This window comes from Nymphalis io, chromosome 10 (genome assembly GCF_905147045.1).
Source record: "Nymphalis io chromosome 10, ilAglIoxx1.1, whole genome shotgun sequence".
Lineage (NCBI taxonomy): Eukaryota > Metazoa > Arthropoda > Insecta > Lepidoptera > Nymphalidae > Nymphalis > Nymphalis io.
In genome coordinates, this window is record NC_065897.1 from 2,922,534 (window position 1) to 2,937,474 (window position 14,941).

Here is a 14,941-nt window from a genome sequence, read left to right on the forward strand (position 1 = left end):
GATAATTCAACTTATTATTCGGGTTATTATTTGTATTCCCATACTTACTGCCAAATACTGCGGTAACTTCAGTTGAAATTGGAACATGGTGTTTCAGTTTGCAAGAATGTTCTTAACAAAATGTGTTATTTTGCATGATGTTAGTTTTGTGAGTATAAACCGGTTATTAATCGATAATATCCGTTGTACCGCCGAGTTATTCAGTCTCATTTCCATAACACAGACAGTGCGCATTATCACGATATATTACACTTTTCTATATTACGATCATATATTGATCTAATTGTTTTATTGCCAAATATACATGTCTTGTTCATTTACATGATGACTAATCAAAGATACTAAGATGAAACTATAGACAATTTAGTTATTTTCAATAATTTGAAAATTATAGCGGCCTATCGAAAAAAAATATAGCGTATTCTATGTATATAGATAAGATCCGTTAGTATTTATATAATAACTTTATTTTTCCAACACATAAACAATGAATAATGTATGTATGTTAAAAAAATATTTTTCAAAATAGGTTTTAAAACGGCTTTCTTGAAATTGATTTAGTGAAAATACTAATCTACTCAAAAATCTACTAAATAACCATTCTTTTTTAAATCGGTTACATGGCAAGTCGCAATAGAGAGAGCTTTTTCTAATGGGTTAATTTTGCAATAAGATCAGAACCTATATATCTGAAACACTTTGAATGTCCTTTGCTTTTCTATGAAATGAAAAATGTTTATTTTACTAATATATATTATACAGTTGTATTAACTGCCTAAATGAATAAACTTATGAGTGAAACCAATTTTCGAATTTCTCGTTTTCACGGTAATTTCGAGACCGTGTCTCGATTTTTTTCCTAGTACTCGAAAATATACCGAGACCAAAAGCCTTAATTTTCAAAACACAATAAACCGCCACTCAAAAATAAAAATGTTTTTGTAGAAAAGATAATTTTCATTTCGAGTCAAACTCGAGATGAGTCTTACAGAGATGGTTTCATTCTATTACGATATAAATGAAATTTACAGAATAAAATAAAAATAACAAAATCGTCATATCAATATTTATATGACATCAAAACTGCAACTATTTTCGTCCAGTAGATTCGGAGAAAATAGTCTGTGACAGACAGACATGTGATCCCATAAGTTCGATCCAATCTTTCATCTTATGAAAATTAGTTTCATAAGAAGTTTTTATGAATATAAAATGTGAACTGCAAAACCAATTAAAACATTGACCGATGAAATCCAAGGTCTAAGTATGTATTATACAATCAGTGTCACATCAAGCTACGTCCGAAGACATTGCCTTTTATTTTAACAGTTTAACTATTACTAATATAATAAAGGACATAACTCCGTTATATCCAAAATGCAAGAGTATGATTTTGATATACATGTAATTTATATATAGAGTATTATTTATAAAGTATAAAGGAATTTTCTATTTAACATAAACTAACGTAAAGATTGTTACAAATACGTATATGTATATATACGGTATTAATTGTTTCTGTTGCGTAGATAAATAACAGAATATACAATTTTTTATAGTTTGAATAGCACTTTGTTTTCCTTCCCGGAAAATAATTAATTGCACAAATATAACATCAGTTTCGTTTGTAAAATACACTTTATTCAAACAATTTTAAAACTTTTTTAGGAAGTTTTTTCACCAGTAAATGTACATACATAATATGGAATTGTTTATGTGCTTGAAAATACTTAACAGCATATGTATCCGAGTACGTTAGTCAACGTTTACACAAAATAGTTCAGGTATCGCAGGTAGTAGAGCAGAGATGACCCAGTGGATCCTAGGGCGCGGACCCAAGTCTACGGTGCGGCACATTCCACACAGCAAAGCATTGCGGTGCATCGTACACGGCACCGTGCTGCGGCACGACGCCGCGCCTTCTCCCGGCAGCGGCGCCGTGCCGTTACACGGTAGGCGGTGCCGCACATTAGACATGGGTCCACGCTCAAAGCCAAAAATTGCTACCACAAACTTATGACGTGCTTAATTTTTGCTCCGCGTTGAAGGGTGATTATTTTTTTCTGTTAACTATATAAGCATGGGTAAGGTGCGAGTGGAGTGTTTTAAAGCTCGATTTTTTTGTGGCAACGTGGTCCTCCTCTTAAGAAGAAAAGGCCTTTTCGCTGGTAATACGGGTTGTTACTTAACCAAACTTAGAAACATAATAAAAAACGCTATGAAGAGTGATTAATAAAACTCAATCATGTAATTATTTTTTTAATGTCTGTAAAACATTCAACAACGATATACTCTTACAGCCACAATGGAATATATCACATCTGTATAGCCGTAGACGGCTTGTATAAAATTCTATTTTATTACACCTAAGTAACGTTCTACGTTCATTTTAACAGAACTTGGAAACGCAACATACAACCACCTGCAAAGGTTAAGTCCTCGGGTCCATTCTATTTTAATACCAAAGTATCACATTTAAACTATGCTAATTAAAAAACGTAAGAATTGAGATTATTTTAACATTTACTTGTTTACACTTAGCACATCTATTGAAGTGAACTATAGATATTTGTCGAGCAAAAATAATAAAATCTAGTAAAATGTAAATAAAAACAACAAAAATGTTAACCGAAAAACGATGTAGAAATAAGTACATTTGATAACAATGTAAATAGTAAATCTAGTTCATCTCATTTCAGGGCTCTTATCTGGAAAGTAATCGAGACATTTCGTAACTCTCGACAATGTCTCCTAATTTTTGTACCAGATATAACGTTTTGGCATAAAATATCTCCTTATATAGAAATAAAAATACGCATAATTTGTGTCGAAAACATTTACGTCATGTAGTAAATAATATATAAATTTGTAATAAGTAGAAACTGACTAAGTACATACGTATCAAAATCACTTCTAGCCCTGTGAAAATAAGTTAATCATAAATTAACTATACAGTGTGAATCTAACTTTAATCATCGTATACGCTACACATTTTTTCATCGAGCATATGCAGGTATGGTATGCATTGAATAAAGTTATACAAGGCGACGATGATAAAAAAGTAGGCAGGTTTCTTTCGAAGTAATACAAAAACGAAATTAAGTTTTAATGTCCAAAGCTTAGCAGATCAACCGCGTCACTAGCGACACTCACTAAGTACGCATGGTTCAAGAGGAGGGCGTTGGGCAGGCGTCCGGCTGCGTGAACACGTTGCCGTAGTTGACGATGAAGAAGAAGGCGAGCGAGCCGAGCGCGGAGCCGACCTGCGTGGCGGCGCCGCACGCGCGCATGCCCCCCGCGCCGCCGCGCCTCGCCCACCCGTACACCCACATGCGTGCGTACGAAACCAACCCCGACACCGCTACCCATGACAATACCTGTCGACGAAACGGACACGTATGAGCGATTGTCGACGCGTTTAAAATTTACCAAACTTATATTTAAGGAACGAAGTTCTTTTACGCGACTTGCAGTACAGTGAAATGGCAGAAATCGTTACATAACGAAAAAGCGTTATGCCTACTGTAAGCGAACTTTCCTCTCTTTCTATTTTATACGGTTGATGTGTGAACAAAAGTGAAATTAGTTAAAAAATGATAATAGATGGCGTTATATGTATCGATTTGTTTTCATACTCATGTAAAATTTGAAATACGAATGCGATAAGCATATATTCAAACTTTTATAAAGAACATAACATAAGAGAAAAAGAAGTCATTAATAAATGTATAATGTTTGAGAAGTTGTATTAAATTCAATAATATCAGCAATAATAACTTCTACGTATATATCGTATAAGATGGCGCTCCAAGCAATAAGAAAGATCGTTTTTTTTTATTTGGCATTTTGAGGTTTTGCAGAAATTCAATAAAAACTATTTACCAATAAATTAAAAAAAGTTCCGAAATGTAACAAAATATTTTTTATGTGTAACTAGCAAAGAAAGATAATCAATAAAAATGTACATTTTAAAAAACGTTTTGTGTTGAAAAATATCGCAAAGAACTTCGTTCCTGACGGGGGTCCCCCGACCGCACGACATTTTTTTCTTTTGTCCTTTGAACAAGAATAACAATAAATTAAATGGCAACTGCTAAAGTATTCTCATTATCAGATCAGTAACAGCCTGTTAATGTCCCACAGCTGGGCTAAGGCCTCCTCTCCCTTTTGAGGAGAAGGTTTGGAGCTTCTTCCACCACGCTGCTCCAATGCGGGTTGGTAGAATACACATGTGGCAAAATTTAAATGAAACACATGTAGGTTTCCTCACGATGTTTTCCTGCACCGTCAAGCACGACATGAATTATAAACATAAATTAAGCTAATGAAAATTCAGTGGTTTTTTTTTATAGAATAGGAAGGTGGACGAGCATATGGGCCACCTGATGGTAAGTGGTCACCAAACGCCCTTAGACATTGGCATTGTAAGAAATGTCAACCATCGCTTACAGCCAATGCGCCACCAACCTTGGGAACTAAGATTTTATGTCCCTTGTGCCTGTAATTACACTGGCTCGCTCACCCTTCAAACCGGAACACAACAATATTAAGTATTGCTGTTTTGCGGTAGAATATCTGATGAGTGGGTGGTACCTACCCAGACGAGCTTGCACAAAGCCCTACCACCAGTAAAAATACTATACTAAGTTTATTTACATATGCTTCATTTGTGTTTACGAATATAATTCACGTAGGACTCCGTAGTGAAATGGTAAAAAAAATATATTTGCATTGGACAGGCTTAAATGATTTTTATTTAAATAAATTTAAAAAAATACTTACCACTAATACACGACCAATAGTATCTGAATACAATGGCGGCGTCGGACTGAGAGCTGCCGTGGCAAAAATATAGCCAAGCGGCACCAACACAAAGGTCAGCATAGCGGCCAAGACGCGCGTCGTTACCGGCCGGAGCCACACTCCCGCCAGGCACGCCGCCGGGTTAGCCATGGCACCCAATGTCACCGCCAAGTGGTAAATGTTCGTGCCGTACGGCATGCACGAGTACGTCTGCACTGAAGGTAGCGCGCCATTCATAAGCGCATTCAAGAAAGCCATTAGCACTAACACGGAAACCCACTTCAGCTGAAAGATCGATTCGTGCTCCGTTGTCGCTTCCTCTTCTTTCGCCGCTTCCTCTTCCTTCACTCGCTCTGACAGGAACGCGGAGCAGTTGTCGACGAATGCGAAGCTTACTAAGCTCAGAGCCGACAAGCAACCGAGCAATATCAGGAACACTGTCGAGTTAAACCTCGCCGGTGGGTATATGGCCGTGACCGTCGAGTTATCCGGCGAGAAAACGCATTCCGGTTCACCACCGATACCTTGAATCAACGCGAGTATACTCGGTATAAAGCCACTTAAGCCCTCGCCCACTAAGTACGTAGCGAGGTACACGTCACGGAAATGTCTTAAGTACGGATAGAACAACACTGAACTTGTGCAGCCAACTAATGCTGCAAAGAACGTTAGCGCCAAAAACGAAAAAGAACGTTCTGTCCCACCGATTACTGCAGTCTCTGTGTATAAGAAAGAGTTAAGGTAGAGTGCCACTGTACCGATCACAAGCAATATATAAATGTAGGGAGAATCGGGTGCTCGCGGAAAAAATCTTCTTAAGATAGCGTAAGCGATTAGACCGACGTTTGCGAGTTGAATGGCGACCGTCATCGACGATGGCAGAGCCCATCCTTCGGGCAGTCGCTCGACGAGCAGAGGCAGTTGCACGTAAAGACCATTGACGCCGAGCCAGGTGCCGAGGCCCCAACAGGCCATCAACACATCGAGGAGGATGCGCCGTTGTGCTCCCCACATTGTTATATTTCCGTTGGCTCTATCTCCAAGACACGGGGACCTCTCCTTCTCCTCGTTCAACCTAAAAATAAAATAAATAATTTACGTTACTCCGCATTCAATAACCAAAAAAAAACGTCGTGTATAAAGTTAAAATAACTACAAGACACATCTAGTGTAGTGCAATGGCAAATGCGCTCGCGCTGTATTTTAAATGTCGTTTTTGTATGTTACAAGCAGAGTTATCTTTTCGTAATCTATCAATTCTGATAGCGCTTATATTGCTGGGCAGTACTCGTATTGTTCCAAATGACACAGCGGCTCACGTACACATACGTCACTCTCAATTCACTTGTAACACAAAATTAATATATAAGATTAAAATATCATTAAATGATAGATTGCTATCGGTTACGACGAGCGCCGGTGAAGCCGTTTGCAATTCGGTGTTCAAGAATAATGTTGTATTTTATATGCTAATGTAAAGAATATATGTGAATTTTCATTAGTTAAGCATTATAATTGTCTCATATTTTTGGATACATTTGTTCCACTACAAAATATTATTTTTAATTATATTGTGATTTTTACTTTATTATTTTCGTTCATTTTTTGGTTAAGAAAAAGAGTGATACTTGTGCAAAATACCTACAAGTAAGTACCATCTACATTGTGTCAATTGTTTGGTGTAAAAAATTATTGGTGAACTTTAAAAAAAATCATTATTGCTCTCGTGTATTGGCGCAGCATAAAATTATGTTTGCTTTTATTATTATTAATATTTTATAAATGACTTTCTTATGTAGACCAAATAACCATAGACTATTTATAAGGTTTTTCCCCTTATATTCCGTAAACCGATGACAAAAACTAATCCTTAAAAATACCGTTATTTTGCTTTACTTCACGTCATCAACTGTTTGAAACACAAAACTCTTATCTCGCACTCGAAACATTATCGCGCTAACTATTTTCAGTGGGATTTAAAGACATGTATTTTGTAAATATTATGATAAACTCGACTAACTTTTAACTCATTTATTTACGGATAAAATATGACAATAGCTTACATTTTTGTGGTAATTTACTCTTTCTCTAACTGGTCTCATTTAAGTAATTAACTGACCTTTTGTGTAAAGTCTTCAGTTTTGAATTTTAATTCGTAAACTTTTTTTTAAACTTAATTTTTTAGTTAGGTTTAGTTATAACCGCAATCGCCTCTCGTCTCTCTCGAATATTTGGTATGCATTGGACTTAGTAACTATAAACCATAAAATACATCAAAATATACTTTATTCAAGTCAGCTTTGTACAATCTCTTTTGGATCGTCATTTGATTTTTAACAATGTATTGTTAGGCAACTATTATTTTTATTATATTTTTCCGGGAAACCCGTTACACAGGTTTAACTTAATATAGGCTCCTGTCTCTCTTCCTATTTAATATTATGATTTGTACAATTATAATGTAACACGTGTTTTTGAGGGAGAAAATAAATAAATATTATTATTATTATAACAAAATGTTTAAATTTATTAATAGGCCAAGTTAAAAATATCTGGAATTTTATTATAAAAACGAATATCTTGCTGAAGGAAGAATTTAATGAACTAGCGGAGTCGAAAATTTGGAGTTTAAGCGTATCCTTACTTCTCGTGTTTATACAGTTATTATCACTTAGTTATTGTGAGTATACATAATATTATTGTTTATTAAACATCGACTACCAATTGGCAACGGCAAATAATGTACGCTACGCTAATAAACGCCTATGTGAAATCAATAAAAATAATAAACGTACCTATGGTTTAATTCCGTAGAAAACCTTAAATGTTACCATCAAATAAATAACTTTAATAAAATAAATATCGAGTGTTATTGTTTCATGGCTATCGTAAAACGAAACGTTTCAAGAGGATTGGATGAGACGGAAGGAACTATCCAATCTTGATTAAAAATCGATCGCACTTATTCATGATTCAAGAACGAGAGCAATATATGTTATGCTCTTATTTAATCGGAGTTAGCGATCTTTGATTCGTTATCTTAAATAGGTTATTGAAAATGGCCATGTAATACCGAATAAAGTTTAAAATCCGATAATTTATTTAATATGGTATTTAGTTCAACGAAACGTTCAGCATTCCTGCGTTGATTGATTTATTACAGACTTAGAATTTCATTTTTAAAATGAGTCCTTGTTAGGTATAGATTGCTAGTATCTACTCAAAATTCGTTAACGGTAAACCAAGTCGCAAATTTTACGGAAATTATACTTTATATATAAATAAGGAAAAAAAGATAGTATATCATGCACCGATAACAAGACTCCCACTGTCTTAATTTATATATGATCTGACTTGCCTCCTTTTTTGCAATAAAAGTTATCATTTTAATTGGGAATAAAAGTATGAACAGCCATCATGTTGTGAGTCGCTATATATAAGCAAATAAGTACAGAGCAGACTTGTTTCAACTGAAATCGTAAAAAATAATCAACTTTTTTATCTTTCCTTCAAAAAGTCATAAAATATTATTATTTATATCGCAAGCCGAGATGGCCTAGTGGTTAGAACGCGTGAATCTTAACCGATGATCGTGGGTTCAAACCCGGGCAAGCATCACTGAATTTTCATGTACTTAATTTGTGTTTATAATTCACTCGTGCTTGACGGTGAAGGAAAACATCGTGAGGAAACCTGCATGTGTCTAATTTCATTGAAATTCTGCCACATGTGTATTCTACCAACCGCATTGGAGTAGCGTGGTGGAATAAGCTCCAAGCCTTCTCCTCAAAAAGGGACAGGAGGCCTTAGCCCAGCAGTGAGACATTAACAGGCTGTTACTGTACTTTTACTGTATATCGTCAAGATTGTCATAAATTAAATTAACATAAACGAGTTTATTTAATATTTGAAATTTATAGCACATTATGTAAAGAAGAGATGATATTAGATATATGTTTAGAGTTAAACACGCTAACATAAACAAATATAGAATTTACTAGACTTATCTTGAGGACTAAAACAATTCTAATAAATTAAGCCCTAATATGTACCTTAACTTATCTGTATTTACATCAAATAATCCATAGATTTAGCATTTTTAGCATTTGTCCACACCGACTTAATTATGCTTCATAAATTTTCTAAGCCGTCAATTTTACTTTTAACGTGCACATTGTTAAAGATTTTAGCCTCTAGTACTTGTATTAGACGTACAAACTTGTTGGTGTGTGTACCAAGTTTTTTAACGGGGTCCTTTGTACCAAGTACCAACTTTCTGACATTGTTTTTTTTTTAAATATAGTTTTTAAGAACAAAATTATAGGTAGGTAGAATATTTTTACGCTTTTGTATGACTATAAACTGTTTATTTCAAATACTAACTTTTAGAGAGACTGTATCAACGTTAACGGGCGACTATCTAACATCATTGGTCTCACTTCTTCACTTTTCTAATTTGACATTTATTTCTACATAGTAGAATAACATTGGCCGAGAGCTTGATCAATCTACGGTATTCATAATGAATTTGTGAAATAACCGTGTTTTGAATGTCCGCGAATTGTTATAAAAATGATGGAAGTAAAATTAAAGTGTGCATAAGTAGCTTTGCATTATAAATGAAGTATATAGTCAATAACTGTTTGTTTCATTATACAGTTATTAACAATTCGCATGTAATACGTACCTAAATCAACGGCTTGTTTATCACTAATACTTCTTCGAATGGAATAAACTATACACAGTAATTGCTTACTAACTTTCTGAACGTATGTTTGTATAACAACGCTTTGCTGTACATTTTACCGCGAGATTACAGCATGAAATTAAGCATATAATTAATGAACCGGCTAACAAATAATAATCAGAATAATTTTCAGAAATTCCACCCAATTTCTTTGGTAATGGTATTAAAAGCGAAATATACTATCAATTAAATAATTTAGAATATGTTTAAATAATAATAGTAGTATTTTTTATATATGATATAGGGAATATTAAATAATATTATTTACATTATTGTACGCTTAAGTCACATAATAAGGATAATCGTGCGGTACTGCAAAATACGATTTTTTTAAATAATGTATAGCAATCAATGGAACCTTTTAATTGCTTACTCCTACTAATTTTATACCCGAAAAAAGTATTTTTGATATCGATAAACAAAATATTAGCTTCCGCCTACGGCTTTACCCTCGTCTATCATGTGTTATATGCCTTTGTGCAAAGCCAGGGTACAAGCAATTCCCATTCCAAATTTCAACTAATCGATTAAGTAACAAACTTTCTCCAAACTAACATTTCTAATATTAGTAGGATACTTAGTAAGTCTATACATAAGAATGTTATTTTAATATTTTAGGTACTAAAACCTTTCCATAGATATTTACGTAATATAAAGATCCAATAATCAGTGAAAGAATCATAAAATTCGGTTGCGTAGGTTAATAAAAACGTATACTTGAATACGAAATATTCCTGTAACTTACAAGCATTTGTTATCAATAAAAACAAAAATTTAATGTTAGTTGCACAAAACCGAGTAAAACAAAAGAAAAAATGCAAACCTTCGTAATAAGAAAATGGCATCTTAGTTCCACGTATAGCGGTCCTTTAGAGTCTTAATAATATAAATAATGTTGAAACCCGATTTGTCCATAAATTGAAAAGAAAAAGGTATTAACTCACACAACACTTTTGTATTAGTATCTGTTAAGAAATATACTACATAATTTATTACGATTGCCATAAGAGATTTCAATGTCACCAACATGAAAACAATTGATTTAAATGAAGACTTCCAACTGAACGTATTATAGTTAATTTATGATATACTAAAAACTAAAAGATTTATAAAGATAAATGATCAAATAGTTATATATAATAATCAAATAGATTTGATATTGATGAGCGAATACTTTACATTATTGATTGCACGAGAAAATCACAAAAATGAGGGCGGACGCGTGCGTGCTGTCTGCTTGTTGCAGTTTAAATGGCAATGGCAATAGTAGTCTGGGTGGCAAGCGATAGTGCAGGATGCATACCTGTCGACCACGAGCGACATGGTGCGTTGCAACGCGATGAGCACGCCAGCGCCCCCGTCGCCTCCGTCTCCGCCTCGCTTCTCCATCGACATCGCTACAAGTACTAGCTAAGCTACCACGCGCAAACACATAACACTCATTCAAATTATATATATAGCAAGGCAATAGCAAACATTTTAATATGATTCGGAATACAAGATATACTATATACTTTAAAACACATGAGTCTTTGACAAGGAAAGTTTAAGCTGAACTAAAATTATAAAAAAATTTACTAAGGAAATAAATATCTGATATGATTTAAATCTAATCACAGATAATCTTGATCTGCAACATTGTCAATCAATAATACACAAGTGAATTTTTTTAAATTCTTGCATAAAACTTAGTATTTAATTTTTTTTTTGTGGTTTTTTTTTTATAGAATAGGAAGGCGGACGAGCATATGGGCCACCTGATGTTAAGTAGTCACCAAACGCCATTACACTGGCTCACTCACCCTTCAAACCGGAACACAACAATACCAAGTATTGCTGTTTTGCGGTAGAATATCTGATGAGTGGGTGGTACGCACCCAGACGAGCTTGCACAAAGCTCTACCACCAGTAAAGTCGAGTTCATTTCACACTATAAAGAAAGTAATAAAGAAGTTTTTACTAACAGTTTGCCACATCTGCACTAATACATCTGTGCAACCAGAATCCATCTAAAATGTAGAAAAAGAAAAATTGATAACAAGCACTTATCATTATTTGTTCATGGTTAATATTTGAGCCAAATTTTCTAAGTAGCTTTAGATAACTGTGTTTAACAGCCTACTGTACTCAATCAACAATTAAAATAGAGCAGTTTGGTAATTGAACAAGGTAAAGCCTTATTCAAAACATAAACACTGAACAAATAAAACATTTAATAGACATATTTAGATTATCTTACATTGTTAATCAGGATTGGTATATACCAATAACAGCTACCTAATTTTAAGCAAAACCTTTAAGAATTATTCAATTTGAGAGAAAAATTAATTTAAGGCAGGCTTCCAATATATTCTGATATCTAGTAATAATTAAAACTGTACTTAAAATAGTGACATAGTTGCATATTTAGTTTTGTAGAATTTAAATTACAAATGGTATCATTGGAGTCAGATAAGATTGTTTACAAAATTTGTATCCGCAATTAATGCTGGAAAAGAAACTATTCATACTATATTTATTTAATAATAAACAATGTTAGTAATTTAATGAATGAAAATTATATAGTAAAGAATAAATTAGGGTATATACACTACTCATTCCAAAAGCAAGTCATGCAACTACAATACAACTACTATATTGATTAGTTTAAATGTAAAATAAAAACATATATCTACCCGCAGTGCAGTGCTGTGATGAATTTTAGTGTCGACATAGACAAGAGCTACTTTAGCATCTGGAATTTATAAGAATAGCTATTGTAGCATTCTGCTGACCACGCAGATATACTATAACTTATGACTTTTGCAATGAATTGTGCAATGGCGAAACTTATCATCGAGCATGATATACAAGCGTGAATTATTTTAAATAATACATTTCGACTCACCTTGTTAAGCTGCACATGATTATATGAGTGATTTATTTTTTGGAAATCAGCTTATAAGCTTCTTATAAGTTTATATTACACTTCGATCATAGGCATTGTGTAAGCCTGTTAATATTATCCTTAAATAATATATATTTATGAGATTTTCGTTATTTATCAACATAATACAATATAAGTTTTACATTAAGTAACAGGGTCAAAGGCTCAAGAATAGGAAAATAATTTATTTTACATCATTTTTACTCATTACTCAAGACCAACTGACAGTATATGGCAAAGACAGCTGTGCATTGACAATTGAAATTGACACTTGACTGATGAAAGTGACACTGACAAGCTCAGAAGAGTCACATAAAATACGATAAAATTGCAATATAAATAAAAACATTAATATAAAAAAAAACATTATATTATTTTCTTATTGTATAAAAAACTTTATGTCTCATCTCTGCCGAATATTATTTCAGTTTACTTTCCCCAATTCAACTTTACACGGAATAAATTAATATTTTCACCATTTTACCTACCACGTCTTTTTTTAAATAATAAGATACTTACCTGTTATATAAGAAACATTATAAATACAATGGTTCCCAAAACAAAGCGGTACCAGTACCGAGAAACTGAGGCACCACGTAATTTATATCATATTCATCGTGTAATAACTATAACTATAGTTTAATATATATATGACTGCCTCGTTGGTCTAGTGGCTAGATATAAGGTTAACCCGGACGTCCTGGGTTCAATTCCCAGGTCGGACCAATAAAGTTATTGGGTTTTTCTGTCCAGGTTTTGTAAGTTGGAAGTGTATGTCCCGTGCCTCGGAAAACACGTAAAGCGGATGATCCTGCGCCTGAACTCTTTCTGGTCTTGTCGGATTGCCATCGGATTATGAGAGCTAAGAAATAGAGAGCGCACCTGTGTTTGCACACACACTTGTGCATTATAATAATATGTCCTGCGCAGTTGGCTAATCTCTCTTGAGATTGGCCGCCGTGGACGAAATCGGCCAGGAGGACCTTAATATATATATAATATAACTGAAAACACTAGACCAAAATTTGTAAAGTAAATTAATTTGTAAATGTAATTTTTATATATAGAAAATAAAATTAAAATGTTAATTATTTTAAAGACAATGAACAATGTTTTGTGATTTAAAATTTAACTCAAGTTTACATTATGGAAATCTGCAAATACTTTACCTTTTCCTGAATCATATAGGTATTATACTTACGCAAACTCAAACATTTGATATTTCAATGTGTTGTACTTTTATTCTATTTAAAAACACATCTATAACTTACTACTGAACCTTTAAATAATTATTACGCCTTCACAATCATCACTTATGTGTATTTTGAAACCACATTTATTTTATTCTTGTTTTATTTATATTTTAACAATTTTACAAAACATATTATTTTACAACTAGTTTTGCTTTGATCCGAATTACGTTAACGATAGCTGGAGGACTCAAAACAAAGTTTTTACTAAGAAAAATTAAAATATAAAATTAATTATATGAGACAACAGTGATCGATATTAGAAACCGCTATTGAATGAATATATTTTTTAATATAAATCAAAAAGATAAATTATTACAATGCTGAAGCTGTTTTAATTCGGGGTACAAGTGTATACCTAGCGGCAATGTCGGCGCGACGTCAGCGATTCTCCTTGAGGCTTCGTAGCTGCATGCGTAAGATGCCATGTATGCAATAATGAATAGCTGCTAACGTAAGCTATCTTTATCCTTATTGGTAATAAAAACACTTCCATGCGAAAGCAATGCAATAAATTTAGGCTGCAATATAAAAAATATTTTTCGCGCCAATTGAAAAGGTATTTTATTATAGGCCATGTTAATTTTAAAGCGCATATGTAAGCAGAATAAGTCAAACATTGGTTTTAAAAAGAATACACTTTTGGCGGGAGGCAGCGCAAAATACGGTCAGGCGTATCACTGATATAATTTTTGTAATAATAATTTATAAACCACATTTTAATAAAAGTGTTAAGTCAATATTAGTTATTCAAGTTCTTATATTTTTCCAATAAATGTAATAAAATTCATTTTCTTTTGTTTATACTATATTATTTTAATTTAAGATAAATTATAACTATCGCTATAAAATTCATTGGAACGTCACACATGGCACAGATAATAAATATTTTATTTTTATAGAAAGATACTTAGCATTATGCTCAGTATACATTTTACTGAGACACGAAATACCGTCAATAAAGAAAATATTATAACCTATCAAGAGAAGCCTGCAACAGAAAAAAGGTAATCAAATGGGTATTGCTCGTACCTATGTCTAACACATTATGATACTATACTTGATATTATAACATGAAATAGTATCTTTAAAATGTGGTATTTTGTTACCACGTATCAAGTATAAAAAACTAACTTCCATAGTTACTAGTTTGTAGTACTTTATTAGTTTTGGTATTCAAGCTTGCTTCATCAAAATTGGTTAAGTGACACTCGG

The 14,941-nt window shown here is 33.2% G+C and overlaps 1 protein-coding gene across 9 annotated transcripts; it reads right to left on the minus strand.

Annotated features, from left to right (window-relative positions):
- Positions 1-1,619: 1,619 nt before the first annotated feature.
- On the minus strand, positions 1,620-12,712 carry LOC126771303 (solute carrier family 52, riboflavin transporter, member 3-B). Of its 9 annotated transcripts, XM_050491121.1 has the most exons (6): positions 12,438-12,502; positions 12,226-12,284; positions 11,515-11,559; positions 10,854-10,965; positions 4,783-5,878; positions 1,620-3,377 (listed from the first exon to the last, which is right to left on the minus strand). In XM_050491121.1, the coding sequence occupies exons 4-6, from the start codon at positions 10,943-10,945 to the stop codon at positions 3,168-3,170; spliced, it is 1,398 nt and encodes a 465-aa protein (XP_050347078.1). In that variant the 5' UTR covers positions 10,946-10,965; positions 11,515-11,559; positions 12,226-12,284; positions 12,438-12,502; the 3' UTR covers positions 1,620-3,167. The 9 variants fall into 9 exon arrangements, with proteins under 9 accessions (XP_050347078.1, XP_050347079.1, XP_050347075.1 ...); XM_050491122.1 differs by lacking the exon at positions 12,226-12,284 and having other exon boundaries at positions 12,438-12,544; XM_050491118.1 differs by lacking the exons at positions 10,854-10,965; positions 11,515-11,559 and adding an exon at positions 11,353-11,480 and having other exon boundaries at positions 12,438-12,453.
- Positions 12,713-14,941: the final 2,229 nt, after the last annotated feature.